The sequence below is a fragment of the Triplophysa rosa genome, linkage group LG18 (genome assembly GCF_024868665.1).
Source record: "Triplophysa rosa linkage group LG18, Trosa_1v2, whole genome shotgun sequence".
Classification (NCBI taxonomy): domain Eukaryota; kingdom Metazoa; phylum Chordata; class Actinopteri; order Cypriniformes; family Nemacheilidae; genus Triplophysa; species Triplophysa rosa.
This window is the reverse complement of record NC_079907.1, coordinates 11,216,961-11,241,636: the sequence shown is the minus strand read 5'-3', so window position 1 is coordinate 11,241,636 and position 24,676 is coordinate 11,216,961. Positions and strand designations below refer to the sequence as shown.

The 24,676-nt window shown below is 40.9% G+C and overlaps 1 protein-coding gene across 3 annotated transcripts in view; it reads right to left on the bottom strand.

Moving 5' to 3' along the window:
* The window catches only part of mpp7a (MAGUK p55 scaffold protein 7a), a 113,078-nt gene that overhangs the window by 7,148 nt on the left and 81,254 nt on the right, over positions 1-24,676 (bottom strand). The window contains exons 12-18 of one of the 3 annotated variants that reach the window (XM_057358240.1): positions 21,284-21,307; positions 21,177-21,191; positions 19,875-19,916; positions 11,611-11,781; positions 7,705-7,785; positions 3,915-4,008; positions 1,778-1,859 (exon numbers count right to left, since the gene is read on the bottom strand). In XM_057358240.1, coding sequence (XP_057214223.1) covers positions 1,778-1,859; positions 3,915-4,008; positions 7,705-7,785; positions 11,611-11,781; positions 19,875-19,916; positions 21,177-21,191; positions 21,284-21,307 — 509 coding nt within the window. Of the gene's footprint in view, positions 1-1,750; positions 1,860-3,914; positions 4,009-7,704; positions 7,786-11,610; positions 11,782-19,874; positions 19,917-21,176; positions 21,192-21,283; positions 21,308-24,676 lie in introns of all 3 variants that reach the window. The other 2 variants (XM_057358239.1, XM_057358241.1) reach the window with 2 other exon arrangements.

The window sequence follows — 24,676 nt, the reverse complement described above, 5'->3', positions numbered from 1 at the left end:
TGTCACGAAATAATTGAAATTATTTCTGCGTATATTACTGCCTGTATATTATCTCTTACTTATGATATAGGTATCTCTCAAATGGGAGAAAGAGATAAGGCCATCGCACATTTGCGTACGAAATTTCCGCACGTTGAAAAATAATTACGACCTCATGTTGAGTCAATCACGTTTACACACTGTCTCCGATATTTTCGTCCGTCATAAAAAAATTCGGACTGGGTTTGATTTTCTGCGTTTTTCGCATCCTTAGCAAGCATTTTGAGAGGCGTTTTGACAATTCAGAGACACCGTACAAACAAGCGCCAAATACGAAAAAACGCATACGAACATTTCGGACTGTATGTGCAAAGACCTGTAGGGTTGGGAATTGCAAATCAATTTCAATTCTGGATTCGGAATCGAACGTTTTGGAATCGGATACTTTATATAAAATTGAAATACTTCTTATCAATACCTGTGTGCATATCTTCAGAAATGTACTTTTGTAAACTTGTGATCTGCTATAGTGCAGTCCACGAACGCACGCATGCGCAGTAACGTTTGTTTATGTTGTCACTTTGAAACCGTCTATATCTCAATAAAAGCCTTTATAAAAATGAAACATATTTTTACTATAGTAACCTTATTTTAACCATGGTATTTGTAGTAAAGCACAGTAACCACAAATTTACCATAGTTTCATGATAGTAACTACAGTTTAACCATGATATTTGAAATAGTAAAACTATGGAAATATGAATTGTACAGAAGCAGAAGTCTCAATAACTAGTATTAGCTCTCAGATTGGCTGCCAGATTCTCAGCGACAAACATATGACCAACTGTTATTTATATCAATAAAGTATTGGGTTACTGTAAACACTCAATACATTTGAGATGCTGTGAAGAGGCTCTGTTGTTGACCGAGTAAATAAACAGAGCTTCCTTTTCTCATACAGTGTCTGCCAAAAGCTTTTGAACACTTAAGCCACGCTTAAAATATATAAGTGTTCAAATCAAATCAAGTGGCATCTTGCAAATATTGTTAAGAGTTTTATTCACAGCCACAACCAAAATGATCTGTATTAAATGTATGAACACGTGTCTTAGCAAGATTACCTCATGTGTAGCTCATCATAAAAACTACTGAACTTGGTTATTGAAAGTGTCCACTTTGTCTTGATTTTTCATACAAACTCTTCTACAATTTTTCTTCAATGTCTTCAAAGTTTGATCGTTTGAAACCTACACCTCATATAATGCAATATATAGACATCTTAAGGGTGTCTTTAGTGTCCAAAACATTTTATGGCCACCACATATCATTATCCACTCTGATAAAACAAACAATGTAAAAGCGTGTATGTGTGCAGGCACTGTGCCAGTATCTATAAGTGTGTGTTAGAGGGGTGATGTGAGTTTATGTTGTTTATGTGAGAGATGGAGTTTATTCGTGTGGTAAGAGGCCAGTCACTGGCTACATGTGGTTAAGTAAGGACAGAGGCACCTCAGCGCTGCGGTTTTACTATGGTATGTGTAACAGGGGCTGCACAGAGCCTCCACCTTGATATTTAAGTCTTCGAGGACATTTCCAAACATGGGACAGCTACTTTAGACAAAAGCCGAGACCTGAAAACCATAGGGAAGAGTCCAAACCCGCACACCGCACTGATCTCATAAAAATAATCAATGCAGTATGAAGAACAGTATGGAAAGTCACTGCTGTAAAAAAACAAACGTGAAGAATGGAGAGATGCAGAACGACTCACGTGTGGCTGTACGTCTAAAAGGCACACCTTGTTCTTGGACATGACTGAACGTACAGAGTCAAAGCTCGTCCCGTAATAGTTCCCCTTATATTCTCCTTGTTCAACAAACCTAAATCAGAGAGAGATACAGAGAGAAGTGAGTTTGATGTAATGCTTGATGGGCCTAAATGCAAAAACAATGCTGGCGTACTGTAATCCCACCGTCACTTATAAAAGTAAGCCAATGGACAGGATAATAACAGGAAACTCTTAAGGCGCTATTTACTCCCGTCTATCCTGATGCCTTCGGTGCAAAAGCCCGTGCAGACAGCGCGCTCCCCATCACTCGCATTCTTCCACAGAAGACACATCCAGACAGTCTGACACAAAGCTCTTTTATATAATCTTCTATGTTGCACTTTAAATGAGTAACACCTGTTTCTCTCACAGCGCAGGCCGGCCCGAATGCCAAGGGCTGGAGTAATACTCACTTCCTGAGACGGCGAAAGCAAACAAACACTTTTCCACCCTTTAATCTCTCACTTTCTTTCTCTTTCGCTCTGATCACTTGCTTATTCTCCGATGTCACAGAACGTAGGGTATTTTTAGCAATCTGTATAAGGATGTGGATGGATGTGGAAAGAATTCCAGAACGACCGTCGGCGGAGCAGACAGCGGTAAAACCCAGCGACATTCAGTTATGCAACACAGATGACTAAAACGACCACTTTTGAAACTGGCGAAACGTAACTTAAGTGCCTTAAACGTCCCTTAAATGGTCTTTTAACATCGAGCCTTCTTTATTTCTCCTTGCACTGAAAACTATAAACGCAGTGATTCAGCAACCTGTGATTGGACGTTTGTTTTTAGAACTTCAAACGGTTTCTAACGTGACTCTCTGTCCCTCTTCTCCTACTCAGCATGTGCGCTCTTTCATTGAAGACGGTTTGATGGTGAGCCAAGTTGATTTAGTTGGGTGCTAATAAGTGGTGTGCTGGTGTTAATGTGACATGTAGGGTTACAAAAAATTCCAAAGCGTGTTTATTATAAATTTGAAAGCAGATGTGCTTCTGCATTGTGGTGCTTGTTGTCGTGATGCTGGATGGGAGGCTGCTTCTGTGGTTTTTGGGCTCATTTACCGTCGGCCGATCTGTTTTTAGCCCTGAGCAGGGTTTTCCTTGGGAATGCCTTGGGAATGTCATGTTCGGACATGAGAACAGGCATTTTCCCACTGGAAGGAAGAATAATGGACAATGCTCAGCCTTTCAAGCTAGACCGAGAACAAAAAAACAACAGTGATTTCTACACTGGCTCTCTCCTGCTTTATTCATTCAACTCTTTTCTCTTGATCCCTTAACTTGCATTGATAACTGTGGTTTAACTCATTCTGATGTTCTCTCACCTCAGCACAAACCGCCGCGTGTACTTTCCACCACACGGCGGCTTAAGAGCGGCTAAAGACGGCCGGTTTGCTGGCGAAGTGACATTCTATACGCTTTCCTGTTGTGCTGTTTTATCCTCTGATGAGAGGCTGTAGAAACACATCCATCACCAGGCCATCCATACAAATCTGAGCTTATGAACCGCTGGGTATAAAGAGTCCAATCCCCCCTCTCGCACACACTCAGAAAGAGACCACCTGTCAGCACCCTCTCACTCTCACTTACAGAGAAGAGATCTGAGCCACTGCTACACACACACACACGCACGCACGCACACACACACTGTGCATGAGGTAAATGGAGTGGAAAAACGTAAGAATAGTGGGCAGCCGAAAGGCAGAAATAGTGAATGTTTGCCGTATCGTCTATGAATGTTGGTCCGAGACAGACGACGTCACTGAAAATGCTTGTGCTGTGTTTTGACGTTGCTGTTGATTTACTGGAGTTTAGTCGGGGCTCCGGATGATGTGTTGAACATTAACTGGCCAACGACTCTCTCGGATTTATATCTCTCCTACTGTGGAGTGTTTGTGTCAGGGTTATGCTTCACATAACTACAATCATGAGAATAAAGGAAACGGTCTGCCGAAATTTAGTGATTAATACTGACTATTTGATCTCAATGTTAAACATTTACATCCTCAGGCCAAATCATAGCAAAACACTCAAATGATCTTGTTTAGATAACACACACTACTGTTCTATTCCAAACTGGACCAAACAAAGGATTATGGGTCACTTACTTGTTGTTATGAATGTCTGCTTCAAAAGAATGTTTGGAGATAAAATGATACTCCACTCCATCACTTTCAGATTGTCTCTTGGATCTGGAGGTGTCTGTTGCAAATGGAAAGGTGCAGAAAAAATGCCTCTGTAGTAGTAAATAAACATTATTTTAACATCAACATAAACATGCTTTGGAGAAATTTGCACTTGTTTTGAGAAATAAAAAACAATTGGTAACGCTTCAGTATAGGGGGCAGTTCTCACTATTAACTAGTTGTTATTAGCATGCCTGTTATTGGCATATTGGCTGTTTATTAGTACTTATAAAGCATGACCATACTCTACATCCCTAATCCTACCCAATATCTAAACCTAAGTACTACCTTACTAACTATTAAGAAGCAACAAATTAAGAGTTTATTGGGGGAAAAGTTGTAGTAAATGGTTTGTTAATAGCGAGAATGTCCCCCTATACTGAAGTGTGACCAGACAATTTAGTCCCAAAACTTGCAAACAAACCAAAAGCATAGGCCACAACAGTCATCTTGTGTATAACACCTCAATGTCATTAGAATTTGTCTATGAACGCATTAGCAAATCTAACATGTACCGATACCGATGTACCGATTGGCCTCACCCCACCCAACCTTCAAATACCCTTACATCACTGCCTCATTCAGTGATGCCTATAATCACAGTGGACATTATTTTCCCCAGCTCCACACCCACTGTCTTCGCTCTCCCCACCGCAAGGTTTATAAAGGCCAGTGGGAGTACTCCAACATTACTTACAAAGCCCCGGGAGAGTTTACACTGGCCCTCATTAAGCCCTGCTCTTGCTTTCAGTGGCCCATAAATTTCACGCACGACGCGTGCCAGTGCAGTCAGCATGTCTCCAGCTGGTACAGCAGGGGTCAAAGTTTGCCGTGTAGAGGCACACAGCGGAGCATTTAACAAGTGTCAGGGAGGTCGAAGGTCGCTGTACGACACACCGCTGACAAATTGTCTGCAAGCTGCCAACAGCTCCAAAACAAACGATTCAACTTTAAGACCATTCCAACTCATCTTATTCCAGATTTAGTTTTTCCTTCTCTACCTATCTACTTTGTTCTGTGGGCCCTTTCCTTCTGTATCCACTATTAATGACATGAATTATTGGTTTATTAACATTAAGTGCGAAAAGCCACATCTTATGCTTATAGACAAAAAGAGAGGGTGCGGAGAAAATATGGATGGAGTGTATGGGATAAATGATTACTTACACCAACCCATCGCATATTTGATTAAGCAGCATCCCCCTGCAATGATGGCAGCCCACCACAGATATAAGATAACATGTTATTATACCTCCGACTGCTAGTGCTCACAAACAAAGTAAAAAAAACACTCCCTTGTACTGCTGAAAGAAAAAGTATATATTTCATCTGGCATCGGCTCTGTGGCATAGGAAATGTTTTTGGTGTGGCAAAAGAATTTGAAATTCATTCTAAGATCATGGAAAATAGTAGTAAAGGCTGGAGAGGAGTCAAAATGTTCGAGCGCTCTCGACTAATCATATTCTACATCTTGCTCGCGTTGCTGCCACGGCTGGTTTGCGTTTTAAAGACCCGGTTGTTGTTAATGCGAAACAATCGCTCGAGGTTGATCTTACTGTAAAGAACAAAATGAAACGCCATTTAATATTTAATCAGTCGGTCAGTGTCAAGTGGCTAAAATTGGCAGCATTTACATAATAAAGGGAAGAAGACAGAAAAAGCAATTGGTATGTTCCAAGAATCCATCCCTTTAATGTAAATCCTCTGTAAAGTCTGGAGGAACCCGAGCTCTGTTATACAGACTAATGCAGAGGTCACATTTGCGAGCAATTAAGCAGCATTAAAACATAAAGCTTTGGATGGGATTTTAATACCACTGGCAATTCAAAGTGTCACAGCCTGAATCAGACACATCTATTAAAGCCAAACTTAAATGTAACAAACATCCCATCATTACATCAGCAGTCATTGGTTTTCTGGCCCCATCTCAGACTCCCTCAAAACTCTTTTTTCTTCATCCCTCTCACTTTCTCTTTTACTGCCTGTAAATATGCAATTAATCCACATCGCCAGCCTGTTTGAATACATAAATCATAGTGCAAATCATTTGTCCTGAAATGTCGGCTCTGGTGCATTTTCCTGGATCAAAAGGGGGAGAGAGGAAGAAAGGCTGGAAAAGTCATGGACACTGCTGTTGACCTATCAATGACAGACCGATAGAGTGAGGTGAAAATGATATCCCTCTTGAATATAAGGGGCATTTCTTTACACATTTGGCTGTCTGTAAAGTACAGATGATATTGTATGTAAGGTTTTGAATAACATAAACTATAAAGGAATATAAAATAATATAAAATATTTTGAAGTATATGAATATTACCAAAGTAATAAACAAAAGGATGTAGCTTTAAAATACTTCATAATACTAAAAGAATAACTACACATGTTCCTCTTACATTCATTAACAGGTACACTTGACCCAAAAATGAAAATATATATTTTTAAAGAGATTTTGTAACATGTTAGGGTCAAAACATTGGGTCCCTTTGACTTCCATTGTAAGGACACCACTGAGACATTTCTCTAAATTTCTTCTTGTGTTCAACAGTCAAATTCCAAGCCGATCTCACAGAAATTCGTAACTTTCTTATGAGGTGGCTAATACATATGAATTCATACCTTGCGAATTGTACAAAAACGCATGATTACTAGAAAAAGCAATACTGAAGCCCCACCACAAAACCTAAAGTCACTGGCGCGAAAGCAAATCGTACTAAAAATGTATGAATGAGATCATACAAATTCACACGAATTAGACAAAATTAGCCACCTCATAAAATAGTTTGTTTTTGTTGTTAGATTTTAAAGAAATGATAGACTTTTTATTTTTGGTGAACTATCACTTTAAAGATGGGGTTACACACGCAGTTTCTGCAAATCTCATATAAACTTGAGTACTACTATACAGTAGTATTGCATACTTTGTTTCTTCAAAGACTATTTAGTTTGATCAAATTTATAAAAGAGAGACACAGCTGTACGATTATTTCCAGAAAAAGACGAGGCAGGCAGGGGGGACGGAACAACAGCACGAGCACACAATACATCATCGCATATGCCTTCGTGTTGTTTACACTATACACGTACGCGCCGATTGCCAACAAAGTTGACTTACCGCGTGCGGTTCATGTCCAGCATCTTTTAGCGCTGGGACCGCGACATCTATCAGTTTCAAACGATCTCCAAATCCAGCGTTATATCCACTGTTTATATAACATTCATCACTGAAATGCAGTGACCAAACAATCACACCTAAACTTCCGTCAGCCGAATGAAGCGGCATTGATGGGCATGCTCTTTCGTGGGCGTGCTCTTTCTCGATTGCTAGCACTCGGGTGAGCGTGGTCTTTCTCTCAGTGGATAACGCCAATAAAAGGAATAGGATCCCTGATACGAAACAGGGATCCAGACTTATAAAAAACTTTCCGAAACAAGTTAGAGTGCTGGGGAAGTGGATCACACGTCCAACCAGAGAAGTCAGCACGTTTAACAATGTAAAGAAGTCAGAATGCATGAAATAACATGTTACCCCATCTTTAAGACATCACACAGACACTGAATTGTGTCGATATTCTGTACTACTGTTATTGAGCTGGTATCAGTAAGTACTTTTAAATTGCAAAAAATCTAGCATTGACTTGGTACTGAAATGCATGATGGGTAACCACAAAGGCACAATCTGTTCTATATTTTCACAGTCAAGGGGACTCACGTGGGACGGTGACACCAAAATGCTGTGGGTCGGATATCAACAGCTTCTTTTTGAGCTCATTCAAACCAACACCAGTAGGACCTAAAAAGAGAGAGAGAGAGAGAGAGAGAGAGAGAGAGAGAGAGAGATTAAACCAGCAACCCTTATATGAGTCTCTGCAGGAACACAGGGTAAGATCTGTATGCAGGAAAAGTCCTTGACGTCTAGACCACAGAGAACTCACAATGCAAAATTCTCAAGGCCACACACAGCAAAGACACACAAACGTCCCACAACATGAATAACGACAATATTGTGGTCACAAAAGACAGGAAGAAATAAGAAGTGTTGTGTGACAAAAGCATTCAAAGTCAAATGCCCGGCTTAGATAAACCCTCTCTTCTTTATTCTGGTATCCCCGCACAGCCTTAAAAGGCCACAAGGCTCCGCTCTTAACAGACGGCTGTTTTCCTCATCATCGTGTCCTCAAAGAAGTGACAAGGGGAGAAAGAGAAAAATAAGAGGTGACAAAAAAGAGAGAACGAAAACAACAGAGCAGGATACAATGAAAGATGTCCCCCATTGCATCTCAGTACACAGCCCTGAATTCTTCTTCCTGTAGTCACAGAGTCTGACCTCGACATGAGACGAGCCACATGTGCAGCAAACACACGGAGGATCAGAGATTTGATCCCCTTGTGCAATTCCGCATGTCAAGGCCCCCGTTAAAGATAGTCCAAGATTCACACTGTATAATTCGGAGAGTCAAGCGTGGTTTTTCTATTAGCCTGTAATGATTGCTATGAGACGTGCGCGAGTCAAAATCTATATGTTCGAAAACAGAAAACAGATGGTTTTCCAACTCACACAGACAGAACACGTTTTCATTTGATGCATCGTACGCTTTTCCTTCGCACACACTCTCGTCTCTTCATCTCTAAGCACGACTCAGTATATCGTGTCCTTATTCCACTCAGATAGAGAGAACCTAGGGAGAGATGTTGATTTATTAAAGTGAGGAAACAGGTGTTTATTTCGCGTTTTTGGGGTCATTGACAATGTGAGGCTCCTGTTCAAAAGCCATATTTAGTGCACGATAATGTTGTAGACATGAGACAAATCCTTCGAAAAGACAGTTAAACATCAGTAAATCATGTTTTCCATTAGCCATATTTTATAGAAACACCTGCATGTTACCTAAACTGTTCTTTATTTTCTGTGGATGTTACTCTCCAGACCCCACCAGGCCCTGTCTGCTGGATTCCAGTCCCACACAGAAACTTTGTCAATGGGATGACGGATGGCCCGCAATCCCCCGGCCCTTCTATTCACTCGTCATGTGTACTAAATGAGTTTAAAGCCCTCAATCACTCATCTCAGCAGCGGGCCTGCTCTATCTCTGATGTATGGCTTCATGTATCCCAGAAGCCAAGTTCAAGTGCTGTGCGGCTTGCCAACTCCCCGCAGTCTAAACGGCCTTTAAATGGGACGCGACCGCACTGGTATGGGAAAGGTTAGTTGACGGTGTGTTCTTTTCCTGGTTAAGGAAGTCATTGTTTGCTCACCCTCGTGTTGTTTTAAGAGGAAACATTAGGGACCAGTACAAGTCTGGAAGAACATGGGGGTAAATAAATTACAGTGGACTTGTCATGCAATTTACTGTAATAACCCTAAATAATAGCTAACAACAGCCCTAATAAAGTAACACCTTTGTGTAACTGTTCTTTACAATCCATGTACTTGTGCCTCCATGGGAGCAGGTTGCACTGGTAATAAAAGTGTAGTCATTAGGGCCCTCATTAGGGGAGAACACTAATACCAAAGGCGGCTTAATAGTTCTAAGGTTACGCAAGGAGCAAATGACCTAAAATTAACCTTTTCGGAGCTCTGGGGATGGCTAAATGTGGGAGGCCGTAACAGTCCTGCCAGCTTTCGATGCTTCTAAACGCAACTTCTCTTATGTACTTCTATTGTCAGCATCAACACGATCCAACAGGTCTATCAGGAAAATAAACTATAACATTTCTCCAAGTTAACAGGTAATACATAGAGCTTTTTTGGCAAGGTTTGGAGCCCTCGGAGAGACTGGGCACGCTACTTGTACAAATCTCAGCCAACTGCTAAAATGTGATACAATTAAATACAAAATTAAACACTTTTTAGACTCAAATGTTTAATTCTAATAGCCCAGAAAGAGATTTGTTGGAAAGCCTAAGAACATTCTGATATAAAGGATGTATTGTATCTGATCCGAGTGGCTCTCAATGTTCATTTATCTTTTCCTCCATTATGTTTGCCTGGTCTACCATTTTTCAGAAGAATATCAACTCAAATCTCTTCAATCTCAACTCAATCGTACAAAAAACAGATCATATGCTATGTGAAATAATCAGGTTTCAGTTAAAACACCACGGCGAACTCGCAAACCTCTGCATATGTAAAACGTGTTGACTTTGGCCGCTCGATTAATATGTATGCAAACAGATAAGATCTTGATTCGTCTGGAAAGCCGCTTGAAACCGTGAACCGTGGGTCATGCGTGTTCGAGAAAGCAGAGGGGAAAAAGACCATTTTGTTTCGGGGTGATTTCGCTTGACCCCGTTGTCCGCAGTCACCTATTGGGAGTGTGAACGTTTAAAGTGATGCGGGGTGATGCGCTTTCACTCAAAGTCAAACTGCAAAAACAACAGAAGGAGGAACGACTATGACGACAATATACATGATGCTGGAAGCCAAATAAATACGGTGGCAAATAAAGCAGAGTGTGAGCTGTCCAGAAAATCTAGATATAAATAGGAGCTTTCATTAATTGAATGCAATAAAGCAACTGGTGAATATGACAAAATGAAGAAAGGCTGAAAAACATTGCAGGGGAGGAAAAGCTAAAGCAGAACCTCAAGAGAAAAAATAACAGTCCAGAAAGAAAACAGAGCAACACACATATCAGACTGTTTCTGCATCCTTGGTTTTGTCAGGTCTGATAGCACCCATGACGTCGTCGTCCTCCACCTTACGAGGAAAAACAAAAAATATTTTTGTTAGTTTAACCGCCTGATTACCAGAGGGGCATCCTGAAAGCAGAAAGGCCTGATTAATTAAACACACACACACACACACACACACACGCACGCACGCACGCACGCACGCACACACGCACACACACACACACGCGTACGCAAACACACACTCCATTAATTACATGCACCACCAATATTGTGATAGAATCCATATGCTACGTTGTGTTCACTAAACATGAGGCCTGGTCTATTGCAGTGAACCATGACCCTCTGTGCTACTTCTCACAGATTTGTAAGTGAAATATTTTTATACCCCTGGTCAACATTACTTGTCAATATAAAAACGAGGAACGTTTCATAACAACAAATACCTTACAATGGAAAAAGCAACTCATTGTTGGTGGTACAATATTTCAACAATTTTCTGAAATGTAACGCCTTCTGGATTTAAGAGCATGAACCTTAAACCCTCGAGCTGTCTGTCATATAAATCGAAATCTTTTTTATTTACACCTTTATGAAACACTTAATTCATTGCTCTGGTCTCCACATCTTCTGTGACAGAACAAAACACCAAATCTGAGAATCAATTTCATTTCAAGGTTTTTTCACTTTGTAAAGTCGATGTCTCACTGGGGTCTCACCCTCACCATTCCCCTGAAAGTAAGTGTTAATAATTCTCTGTTGAATAATATCACAGATTCATAAAATGTTCCAACAGAACACCAAGGCTGGGAATGAAGTGCCACTGAGATGAATTAATCCTTGGGTCTCGTCAGCTCTAGGGGTCTTCAGAAGGCCAGGCTGAGTCACAGTCCCAAAGCAGAACTAAATTTATGGGCTATGAACACTTATATCAATGAACAGTTCAATGAAGTGAAAATCAAAGCTCACGAACATACACACTTACCAACTAAAACAACAAGTCTGTGTCTCTCTCCGGGTTTCCTGCGGTAAGACATCACCTCCTCATACGTGGGCACGTCAGCCGTGTCATACTGCTCACTTCTCTTACTTTCATACATGGATTTATTTGTCTTCTTATCTCTTCTGCTGAGACGAAAACTCCTCCGCAGACCCGCTAGAGGTAAAGACAAATGAGACAAAAGAAAGAAAAGCTTGTTTTACATTCTCGCGTGTTTGACTCTGGGCATTAGGATTTAACGCAGCGTAAGTCTAGCAACCTGACAAAAGTCTTCATCTTAATACAAAAATATATTGTTTTTAACTTATTTTCAATCGCTAAATCTTTGCACTATTCTCTAATGCCTGTATTGGTTGTGGTTGTGTGGTGTGTTCACTGCTTAATACCGTATGCCTTTAAGATCATAACAAGGCCCAAACGAAATTTACGCCCCCAGAACTCGGCAGAAAGCTTCTACACATCTTAAGTATCAGTTTCTTGTCATATATAAATCCATTTAGCAGAGTTTCCCCTTAAAGGGATAGTTCACCCAAAGTTCCTCACCATCAGATTGTTTCAAACATTTATAAATTGCTTTGTTCTACTAAACACAAAGGAAGATATTTGAAAGATTGTCAGTAACCAAACAGATCTCGTCCCCCATTGACTCCCATAGTATTTATTTCACCCTACTATGGCAGTGAATGGGGGATGAGATCTGATTGGTTAGAAATTGGGTTAGATATTTATACAGGTTTTGGAACAACCTGGAGTAAATGATGACAGGATTTTCATTTTTGGGTGTCCCTTTAAAACCAGTTCTGAAAATGCTAAAAACGGCCGCAGATGGTTCTGCTCATGCTACAGTTTTCTATGTTACGTCATTGTATGAACCGACCCATGGTTGTTTCATATTCACTGAGGTTACAAAACAACCAGTCTAAAATATCTGAGGCATGGGGACATGGCAGGAGTTGGGCCAACTCAGGACACTGTACAGGGTCATAGCCACGGGTGTCTTTTCATGCCCTAAAGCTTGTAAGGAACGTCACCACAAAATTTCCTGTCTGATTACTCTGGACAGCACCGGTCTGGCTTTAATGACCCCAGACTGTATCAAAAGTAAAAACGCACCCCTCATTTACACAGCACGGTTTTATATTCATGACAGATGCTAGTTAGACTAGCGCAGCCCCAAACCAGAGACACCTAATACCCCATCTCTGCGCAAGCATTTTCCTCTCCTGCCTCTCCTCTGCTTCTTTCGAAACTGTGATTAATGAACACGAGGATATGATGCAAGATACCCAAGTAAGATTACAGCAGTAAGAAAATGATGGACTGAGACGAAAGAGAACGAAAAACAAAACAAAAAAACGCTGATCCAGTCCCCCTTTAATACTTTCCACAGCGCAGAGAGACCACGGAGTACAGATGTGCGGCCGTGGAGAGATTCTGCATTCCTTACAAGTTGTTCTTTTCCACACAGGCACGTAATAAGGGCCGGTGGGGACCTACGTTGGGTTACAAATGAAACACACCGTAAGTCAAATGCCTGCCGTACCACAACACAACTGCCTGTGTGTCCGTGTGGTTCCGCAGCGAGTATTTGGTTGCATGTAGGACAGGGCACAGTTCCACTCGGAGTCACCTGCGGTCTCTGGTGCTCATGCTACTTGAAGGACAGCCATCAGACTGAAACTCAGCCCGGCTGACCGGAGCTAAAATATCAAGCGGTGTGTGTTCGTGTCCGATTACCTGACAAAAACCAACATTATCAGGGGAATGTTTGACAGGAGGAAAGGAGGTTTATGCACCAGATGCCAAGCTGAAAGACCCTTCGAAAGGATGTGACGGTGACCTTCCAAGTCTAAACACAAGAGGGGCTTGTTTGACTTCATTTTCATATCTTTCAGTCTCCGCAGGTCGCCAACAGACCATTGGCTCTGGCGTCTGGAATCTCCCAATATACAGCAGGTGCACAAGCTTTCGTTACCCTGCTCGGCCGAGGCCAGTCGACACAAATTGCTGTTCTCCGGTTGGAGAGGCTTCGTAATCGGGAGCCTTCAAAATCACTTAAAGCCAGCTCGACAGCTCCATCCAAATAGCCGAAATATTGCCTTCCACCTCGATGAGGATAAATAAATCAAGGCTCAGATAGCAAGCGGTCCCCCCCCTCTCATGAACCCCAATCCCCGTAACTGATTGAGGCAGAATTAGAAGGAAAGTATGGAAATTAATCCATTCCAGTCGGCGCAGAAATGTTTCTGCGTTTTGGACCTGCTTCTTTTCAATTCGCTATTTTTCCAAAAGAATGTGGCTTTGCAAGACAAATCTATGTGAGGTGACGGAAGGTGCTCTCACAGCTTGTGCATATTAAAAGCGCTTTTTGTCCTTCTGGTTAAAAGGACAAAGATAAAGAGAGACTAAGCGAGCCAAGAACAGCCATAAAGTAAACGCTCAAAGCCGGACACGTGCCCGCTTCGGAGTCATGCACCTCCTAATAGCGTGTACTATGGCGTGACGAACTAATTGGCGCTCAGAGCAACGCGACCTACCATCACCAACTAGCAGTTCACAAATCAAACCTGTTCTTCCACAGAGACGGAAAAACAATGAAAAGGCCCAAATTCAGTGTAAACACAGAAAGACACGCGCTGCGGCCGCACACACAATCAGACCTGCTGTGGCTCCCGATCGCCCATTTTCCACGGCTATAATATCTTACAGTCATGGAAGAAATTTAGTAGATGTGTGAGGAGAAGACCCCGAGGAATTCAAAAACATTAAAGACGGGTAATAACCGTCTCCAACCACACACATTTCCAGGGAAACACGGCACTGTGTGGACACGGGAGGGCGCACATACAGAAAAGACAACTAAATAATATCCTGCTGTAGCGATGGAGCATTGCAAACAAATTTACAGATTGAAACAAAAGTGTCTCCCAAATACATAAATGTATAAATGTAATACTCAATATATTCATCAAAAAGATAAAGTGACAAAATAAACAAATAAAAAAAAAAAGAGCGGAATCGTGACACTTTGTAGAGTTTAGCAACTTAAATGAAAATGGTTGCAGTTGTTGCACAAAAGAGCTAAACTCTTTTGCTGTATAACCTGCAAACAACTATTTCTTCCAAATTGCTGAACCCTTGTTGTCAGCTTGAAAATATTCTTTTCCATGTATGGTACTCACAAGTGGAGTGGAAACGTGAATACGATTGAATATGATTGAATAGACTATTTAGAGTTGCTCTACTAAGTAGTTTTAAAGATCGACGCAGGAACAAAAAGTTCTCTCTCGGAAAATGCCTCAGCCTACACCTTCCGAAAAAAGTGCAGGGTCGCATGCATGCGAGTGATCCATTTAGATGTACAGGCATATGGCCTTCAGTCACTCCCACACCCTTTTACAATCATCTGCCGAAGGGCTTAGCCGTACTGTACAGGCCCCTGGGGTGGCATCCGGGAGACCCCCAACATCAAACATTCCCAAGTTTCCGGAGCAACTTCTAGGCTATTGCACTCCCATCTCATGTGAACGCTAACTATAATCCATATCACATCTCATGTAGGTAAAATAAAGTCTGTATTATTCAAACAACATGCAGTATTAACCGGCTGATCTCCTCGACGTGTAGAGGAAAAACCAGAGGATAAAAGATGGATAATCATCACAGACAATGGTGAAAAATAGAATTTAGTAGTGCTATTTGAAATATGTATTGGGCACTGCTTTGAGTCATGTTGAACTCATTAAGAATGGCTGTCTAGGGGAAACACACTGTAGGAGTGGATTCCATAGTGCTGCATAAGTGGAAAGTCGTGTTCAGCCCAAGTGTTACAGGCTTATGTTGAATACAGACGCTTCGTTCCTCTTGCCCAGTGGAAAATAGACTTAGGGATATTTGTTTTTCTTCGGTCTAATACCAAAACTCAATTTCAAAAAATGGAGGTTGTATTCAATCCATTTTTATAGGTTTTGTCTTTTGTATAATTGAATGCCTTTACGAAGATATGTCAAGCAAGAGAATGAACTTCTCGTTTATAATGTTATCGAGTTTTGTTTTCTTAGTTCTGATGTGTTAAGCTGGGATAGTTCACCCAAAAATGAAAATTCTGTTATCATTTACTCACCCATTATGTACTCAAACCTGTACGACGTTCCTTCTTTTACAAAATGTTGGCAACCCAACAACGGCGGTACCCATTGACTTGCGTTGGTTTTGTGTCCATACGATACATGTGAATGGGTACCGCCACTGTCCGGTTGCCAACAATCTTCAAAATATCTTCTTTTCCGTTCCACAGAAGAAAAAAAGTCATGAGTGAGTAAATGACGACAGAATTCTCATTTTTGGTTCACCTATGCCTTTAAGACAGTTCAACATTATTAGTTAGTATATGAACATTACACAGGGTGGAGTCCTAACCGAGGGTACTGGTTACAATTTGTGGTTAGGCTTGGTAAAATGACCTCATTTAAACTGTTTATATTTACTTTTGCGCTTCCCTTTCCTGCACAAGTCACATAAACATACTGATTCAAAATAAAAACTTTGAAATCCGCAGAGTTTGCACATGTCTGATGCAATTTCTCATTACTATTATGATGGCGAGATGCATTCTCCTGTTGAGAAACAACGGGGCAGGGAGACGTCTCACCATTTTTTGCATACACCTATAAAAGTGTGTCCCTTAGTAGACAACTGTAATTAATAAACATACTTCAGCATACTCTACAGTATATTTTAGGTTAACCCTAAACCTTAAGAAAAAAAAAATTTAATCGATTTTCCATTTGCGAGTCTCTGAACGGGCGTTTTTTCAAAATTCAGTTCACTTCTTGGGACAATTCTGTCCTATAGCTATGTACACACACACACACACACACACACACGCACACACACACGCACACACACACACACACACACACACACACACACACACAAACTCTCAGACACACAGAGTGGGCCGCCAGGTCAAGCCGGTGCAGTCATCAATAGCAAGTTTACTAAGAAACATCTGAACTGCAAGAGGCTGGTTGGAGGACACAGTGCTCCTGCTAGTCTCATCAATCACCTGGTGCTTCCATCACATTGATGGTGAAACGCCTACACGCACATACACACAAACATCACCAGCAGACACGCACAATCTCTGAACTGCTGTCTGGCCATTACTGACCACCACAGCACACTGAGACGGCTCCAATCATGCAATGCCCTTTATAATGGCTCTGAATCAGACAAAAGAGGCACATCTGCTCCGGCTTTCTATATCCATGGCTAATTCCAATCTTTCCTACCATACACATGCAAAATTAGAGATGCGCCGCTGTGCCAAACGACCCCTTGAAATGAAGATCTCGGTGACTTCAAGCGTTTCTAGTAAAGTGTATCCACCTGAGCTGGGGTCAGTGTGGGGAAAAGAATGGTAATAGAAAGCCGTGCACAGCTACGGGCCTCAGGGCTCCTGGCCTCTGTGCTCCTCCTACAGGAGTGAACCTGTGGACAGATGAGATAAACTCATTTTGGAAATGGAGCGTTTTTATTTCAGTCTAAAACACATCTCCGTTTTTCCATAACTCCTTGCTTAATTGGATTCTGGGGGCTGATGGTTTTCCCAGCTTTAGTTTCTCCTCCTGAATGTTTTCATCTGCTGACGTCTTTTTTCGGTCTATCTTTCTTCAGACTCTCATAGCCTTTTCTTGTTTTCGTCAAATGCGGTCTCTCACATCGTGTAGAGAAGTATTTAGGATTAACCTCTGACAACAAACCTGTCTTCACTTCAAATAAATAACCGGGTCTGATTTGCCAGTACGTAACACACATTGAAACAGACTGTTGTTAGACATTGCACGGAAAGAAAACGTTTGTTCTGCTGAACGCACTTCACACCCTTGCATGCATAATTCACATTCAATACACAAATACTGGCTAAAATCATGCAAAACATAGTAAAATATGTGCATATTGTTTTTTTTTGTACATCAGCGATACACATTTCGCAAAACAAAAAGTGAAAATTACATCATTAAAGTGATATATTCTGTCATCGTTATCTCACCAGAGTTGTTTCAAACCTGTAAAATTGTCATTGTTCTGCTGAACACAAAAAAAGATATTTGGAAGAATGTTCGTAATCATACTATGGCAGTCAATGGTGCCCCAGAGTCAATGTCAAAATTTTCATTTTTGAGTAAACTATTCCTTAGTAAATCCGTGAGAAAATGTAGTAAATCCATGAGACAACATTTAATAAATCTAGAAAGTGACAGTGTCTCATTTTTTATGCACTGCTAAAATATATGCTGAAAAGCAGCGCCCTAGGGGCGTCAAGATATCTTTTCACTACTAGATTGTCGTGGCCAAAAGATTTCGCAATGATTTTGTTATGATATCGTATAAGATCTATTACGTTTTTTGAAAGAAACAAATGACGCTATCACACAAAATTATCTTTACTTTTTTTCTCTTTTTTCACACTGAATACAAATACGAAATGAAAGAGGTGGCAAGCGAAAGTATGTAACCACTGTGGCTCTTCAGCCAAAAATGTAACTCCTGCTGAATTACAATATTACGATATTAAATTACGTGTAGAAATAACACATTATCAAAAACCATGTTTTTTCACATCACTGTTAGTGTGGATACCAGTATACTGTGACACGACATCTAAATCAGCTTCCAAAATGTTTACGCACATACAGAACAAGCCTAACATGTACAGTACATGCGCACAGTCGCACACCCCACTTAAAGTTGAAAACCACACTGCTGACAGACATGAATGGACAGGAGAGCTGGAATTAGGACTTATATTTTAAACGGCACCTTCGCAAAAGTGCCAAAGGGTGGAACAGCACTAATAAAGCATCGGTGTTGCCCGGTCTTACATTACTACCACACCAGGTTCAAATCATACCAGGAAAATGGACTGTAGGCCAGTCCGAGTACGTCGATGGACTTAGAAAGCAAGTTTTTGTTTTTAAAGAGGTTGATATTTCTTTTCCCTCTAAAAACTCTCCTGTTACACGGAATGTGTAATGCATGGCAGGAGTGCGGAAGCTGGAAGGAGCCGCCCGGGGACCGGCCCTAGAGGTGCTCTGGCCACTGGGAGGAAGAGGAGAGGCTCGGGTCAAAAGGTCGGTAATGAAAGCATGAGGAAAACAGGAGGGCAGAGAAAGAAAATGTTAAGCTTGTCAGGCAGGATTGCGCAGTTTTATTTATAACCTTCCACCCAAAGTGAATTTGCAAGAGTAATGTCTAAAGTGGCTATGGCTTACACAAACAGACTAATGTCTATACTGACTGAAAGAAATAGCGACGGAAAAGGAGCACGAACGAGAGGAAGGAAAAGCTCAATCGATCTTGGTGAGTCAGAAAGACCCAAAAGAACAGGAGGAGAGAATGTACATGGCCTTCCCCGACGGGTGTACGACGGCAGGTATTTAAGAGTGCATTAGTCTGTGTGGTGACAGATAATGAGAATGCAATGGCACACTCATTTTCCAAACACTGAGGCTTGAGATGGAAACCAGACTAACTGCCTGACTGAAAGCCGGCCTTCAAACAGCCCAGTGTCCAACACGCACCACATCAAGAGCCCGTCGGACCCATACTCTACCACAAAGCCTGGAAACAAACCAGTGCCTTTAACTGCAATATGTTTAACATTTATAAAGAGCTATTTAAACTAAAAACACAGCCAACACACAGGGAAACCAGAAAGTACAGCTGCTAAGGACGGTAATACGAGAAACCAATGCATGTTTGGCTCTTTTTACCGCAGGATTGGGAAAAAAGCGATTACTTAGATTTCACTGATATATGTACAGTATTTCGTTTTTGATTCTCCACTTTGATTCACGAGTGAACAATGCTCGAGCGTTCATGAACTGCTACTAACAATAACAGAAAGTAGATCTTAGATAAAACACACAACACACTTAGAGAGGTTTATGGTCATGACAGTGTTATTGCTGAAAATGCTAAAATGCAGACTGAGCCGAGACGGGAATTAAGATGTAATCACGTCTACCATTTACTGAAGGAAGAGACATGTAAAGCTTGAGGGAGGCTAGACAGTGATACTATAGGACATGCAACAGCGTGCAGCCACGTCAGAAAAGATTTCATCCTACAGAACAGACACACATGACGGAGAGAAAAAGAGTAAGATTCATTCAGTAATATGAATCAGACAGGACAAAGGGATGGTACGGGGCGACACAGAGGAAATATCCAAAAGAGCTCACCAACATGGAGTCCACTTAAATAGCTGGCAAATTCAGTGTCCTCTTCAAATTAAAACAAGGAAAAAGGAAAGCAAAAGGGACCAGGACAGTGTTATATTAGAGAAGAAATAACACTATGTACTGCACGCTAAAAAACAACAGACTGTCAATTTCGTTTAAAAGCATACATCTATAAACAAAATTAACAATGCGTATTTTCCAATTTCATATTTCATTATCATTTGATCCTAAGGAGATGAACCAGGAGGATGGATATACTGGCAGAGTTCATTTTTCCAATTGGGTCATAAACGTTAGCTTGCCTTTGTTTATTAGACATCACATAAAACATCCAATGATTACTTTTTCAAATGGTATGAAAGAATGCAACAATGGACCAATCATATTGTATATCATGGTAAACAATGAACAGGATTAATCCGAGCACTAGCATTTTAGCACTTCCGGGTGGGTTTTTGGTTAACTGCCTAAAATAAGATCAGTGGTTAACAAAACCTCTAACTATTTTTACGTTTCAATCTATGACATAAAACAAATCAGTTATAACCCGCTTGTGAGCTCTATTGCTATCAAGTTACTAAAACCGCGGGGATGTTAGACATAATCGCCCATACAAATCTCACAAATAGACACAAAATTTCTAAAAACGTGGATGGAGATTTATTCACGGAGTGATCACTTTCCAGGGAACATGTTTTTAAAACGTTGGAAAAAGGCTTGGTGGTGGTGACGTTGGTATCGAGCGACTGTAGTCTGTTTATAGCCTCATGTTAGCTTTTTACTTCTTGCGATTGTATTTAGGCTTCAAAAGTAACAAATGTTGTGTTCATTTGTAAAGATTATCTTGATAGACAAAATGTGTAAACGTCATAAACTTTTGTTAATAACAGATCTTATTTTTTTGCGATCTTCTATAAGCCTATGGGGAAAATGCATGTCCGTCAGTCGAGGTACCCAGTATGCCCCTAACTTCCGGGTTGGCCTACAAAAATACGTAATCTCTGCGGTACTCTATAAGGATGTTGAACTCTTGCCTGTTCGGTCACAACATATTGTGTGCCAAATCTATAATAAATAAATGAGTGAGTGAGTGCGTGCGTGCGTGTCTGAAGGAGAGATACAGTAGGGCAGTGAACTCTCGGCCCCGTTAACACGCTCGGCTACGCTCCATTAGACGGTTGTGGTCCAATGAACACGAATCAAGCATGTCTTCATTGTTTGGGTACTTTGTTACCACATACATGGGTCCCAAGCCAATGATCTAATGGCTATGACATCTAATAGTTAGTCTGAAAGCTGTACCTTCAATGTCCTCCACTGGGAAGGCAAAGAAGAGAAACAAGAAAACAAAAAAGGTTCAAAACAGATCAAGAGTGAAACGAGCAAAGGAAAAGAAGAAAGAAACCTACCCCATTCAACATCCTGATCATCATCTTACGAAGAGAAGAAAAGAACAAACAAAGATATAGTCATGTGATTGGAATAAAACATTAACAAACTAAAAATATTAGTAAACTGAACAACATAAACGGAACATAAAAAGAACATCCCTTCTTAAAGAACTGTAACTAACATGGTAAATAAGAGCGACACGCGCATGTGTCCGCATGTGCCTGTACATGTAGGCCTGAAGACACGGGAACATTTGGAGTCACTTTAAAAGCTTCCTCCCATTCATGTGGTCTTAATTCCACTAAACAAGCTTAAATCAAAACACACATGTGTAAAAGGCAACATCTACCAGCAAAACAGCTTGTCATCCACACACACGCAGAAGGTTGGAGGGCAGTAAAATTCTTTCGTGTGCTATCAGTGAAGCGAATCCTTAGGCATCTGCCTTCTTGTTACTGTGACCCGGAGGACCGAAAGAGAAAATGAATAATGAAATGAAGTCAACAATGAATTAATGAGCAGGGAAGCATGGGCATATTAAAGGCTGGGAACCACAACGGTTAAGCAGAGAAAATAAATACAAAGCAAATGTGTATGATTCACAAGTAAAAAAACAGACACCTGTTATAGAAGTCATTAATGCTGATAATGAGTTTTGACAGGACGAAATGTTCTCTGTGAACACAACCTAGGGCCTTTTCCTAGCAGTTATCAGAAAAATCTGTTTCAAGGTCTGTAATTCAAATCACTTTTGATCTGTAGTTCAAGAGGTATGTAATTCAAATCCTCTCAGACCACAATGAAAGGTTATATTTGATTTTTATAGAAATAATATTGGTATGTAGGGAAGAACTAACAGACTATCAAAACTAGAACAAAATGTGAGTACTGCAGTATGCATATCTTATTTAAAAAGAAAACTAATTTTACATACTTAAAGCATTATCATATAGCATACTGAATACTGTATTATTTAGCAAGTTATCACATTTTTCTTCAATATTGTGGTGCCCTATACAAAAACAGAAATATTTGAATAAATCGAAAAGGGTCGAAAATGATGCAACATTTACACCATGAACAATTCCATAAGATAACATATGCAGTTTGCCCTCCACATTATAAAAACGGAATAAAAAACAGAGAGAATGAATAGATGATTATTACAAATACGTGGGAATGGTGGGGGTGGATTAAAGGGGCGCCTAAATTGCTTCCATATCTTCTATGATGACAAAACAATTGGATTGAAATTTTATCTGGTCAAACAAACATCCAAAGGGGCTCAAAACAGGGCACATGATGGAAAAAAGATAGAGCGGCTGCTCTCAAACATAAAACCTTTGTATGTGATCTACCCATTTTGCCTGTATGTTTACACGCACAGATTGGCAGTTCCACATGTTCTGTTTATATGTACCCGGTCCAATTAAAATATCACTTGACATGCGTCTCATGTACAGCAAACAACAAAATGCTGTTGTCAGAGTCCTGTCAGTGGCTGTGTTGGAAAAAGTGGACTATATAATGCAAAAATGCCATGTCTGGATTTCTATTGATTCTTAAATATCAAAAACGTTCTTCTTATGTTGCCAACTTGATCAGATCAAAATGAAGAATTTGTTGATCAGAATCTAAATCAGTATTAGAATGAACACCCCCAAATTAGTCTCGAGATCAATCCCAGACCATAGCCAGACATCTTTGCACAGACTGTTGTTCTACAAACCTCATGCAAGCTTTTTTCATTTATATTGTGAAGGTGATCAGTCAAGGTTTGCTTATCATGAAAGTTGCTTTGAATTTAATAAAAAATATTTTTTTAATAGAGAATGAACTCACTAGAGCACTAACATATTTCAGAGCTATGCATACCTACAGTATATACCATAAAATAAACGTATACTTGCTATAGAAATTCTAGTGTTTGCAAGACAAGATTTCCATAACATTTCTAGTCCTGGAAATGACTTTTTAGGCTTTCCATGACCATGGGAACCCAGTGTACAGTTTATTCTCCATACTGTAACTGTCTAGCAGCATGGGCTCTGTAGTGGACATGACATATAGCCTCGGCTCATTATCATGCTGTTCTGATAAGCAAGCTCTGTATGAGTGCACATATCTGTAGCATAAAGCACTAGCGTGTGTTCAGTCATCCAGAGAGCCCCTCATCGATGCTCTTTGAAATATGGGCTGATGTCACTGCTTTGCAGGCCAGTGGACAGATGGTCTCACTCTTAAAGCGTGTGCACACACAAACGCGCACACGCACGCACGCACACACACACACAAACGCGCACACAAACGCGCACACAAACGCGCACACACACACAAACGCGCACACACACACACACAAACGCGCGCACACACACACACACAAACGCGCACACACGCTCACACACACAAAACGCACACACACACGCACTCGCACATGTCTGGTTTATTATCTCCGTGGGGACAGTCCATAGGCGTAATGTTTTTTATACTGTACAAACTGTATATTCTATCCCCTATCCCTAACCCTACCCCTAAACCTAAAGATCATAGAAAGCTTTTTGCATTTTTAGATTTTTAAAAAATATTGTTCTGTACAATTTATTAGCTTTTTTGCCCATGGGGACCTCAATTTTGGTCCCCACGGTGACACGAGTCCCCATGAGTTGGTGTCCCCATTCAGGTTTAGGTCCCCACCGGGATATACAAACATAAAAACGCACATACACACACGCGCACACACACACACAAACTTATCTCCAAACACACCTTTATGCACCTGCAAAGGCCTAAAAGCACTTGATCATACACATACAAACACATTCTAACTGGCACGCACCACGCCCACACCTTGTCCCCTCCTTAACTCCAACCTTTAGAAGTTTCCAGATGACTGCGGCTAACGGAGATTAGTGTCCTGCATTTCTGGTTGGATCTGTCTTGTTTACGGTCTGGTTCTGGTCAGGCAAGACATGGACTCTATTAGCATTCTCCGTTTCTTTGAATTGTACGTTTTTCTTACAAGTTCCCACACTTGATGCGATGCTGGAAAATCCAATGCGTCCAAATGAAACGTCGCATAGAAGCGGCCCTTTGATTCTGATAATATTTACGCTTGTTCGTTACATAAAATGCAAAGAGTATGCGAGAGGGGCGGGCAGTTTCGCAACTCCAGGGGTGGTCCTGGAAAACTCATCAATACCAATACCTCAGTGACACGCACATCAACTTTTCCATCTTCTCTTTGTTTGGACCGGCTGACAGAGTGATGGGGAAAAATGGAAAGGTGGGAGGCCAAGCATGTGGCATTGGGGAGAAGAAACCAGAGTGACTATATTATTCAATCAAGTTCACATATGTGTGTGTGTGTGTGTGTGTGTGTGTGTGTGTGTGTGTGTGTGTGTGTGTGTGTG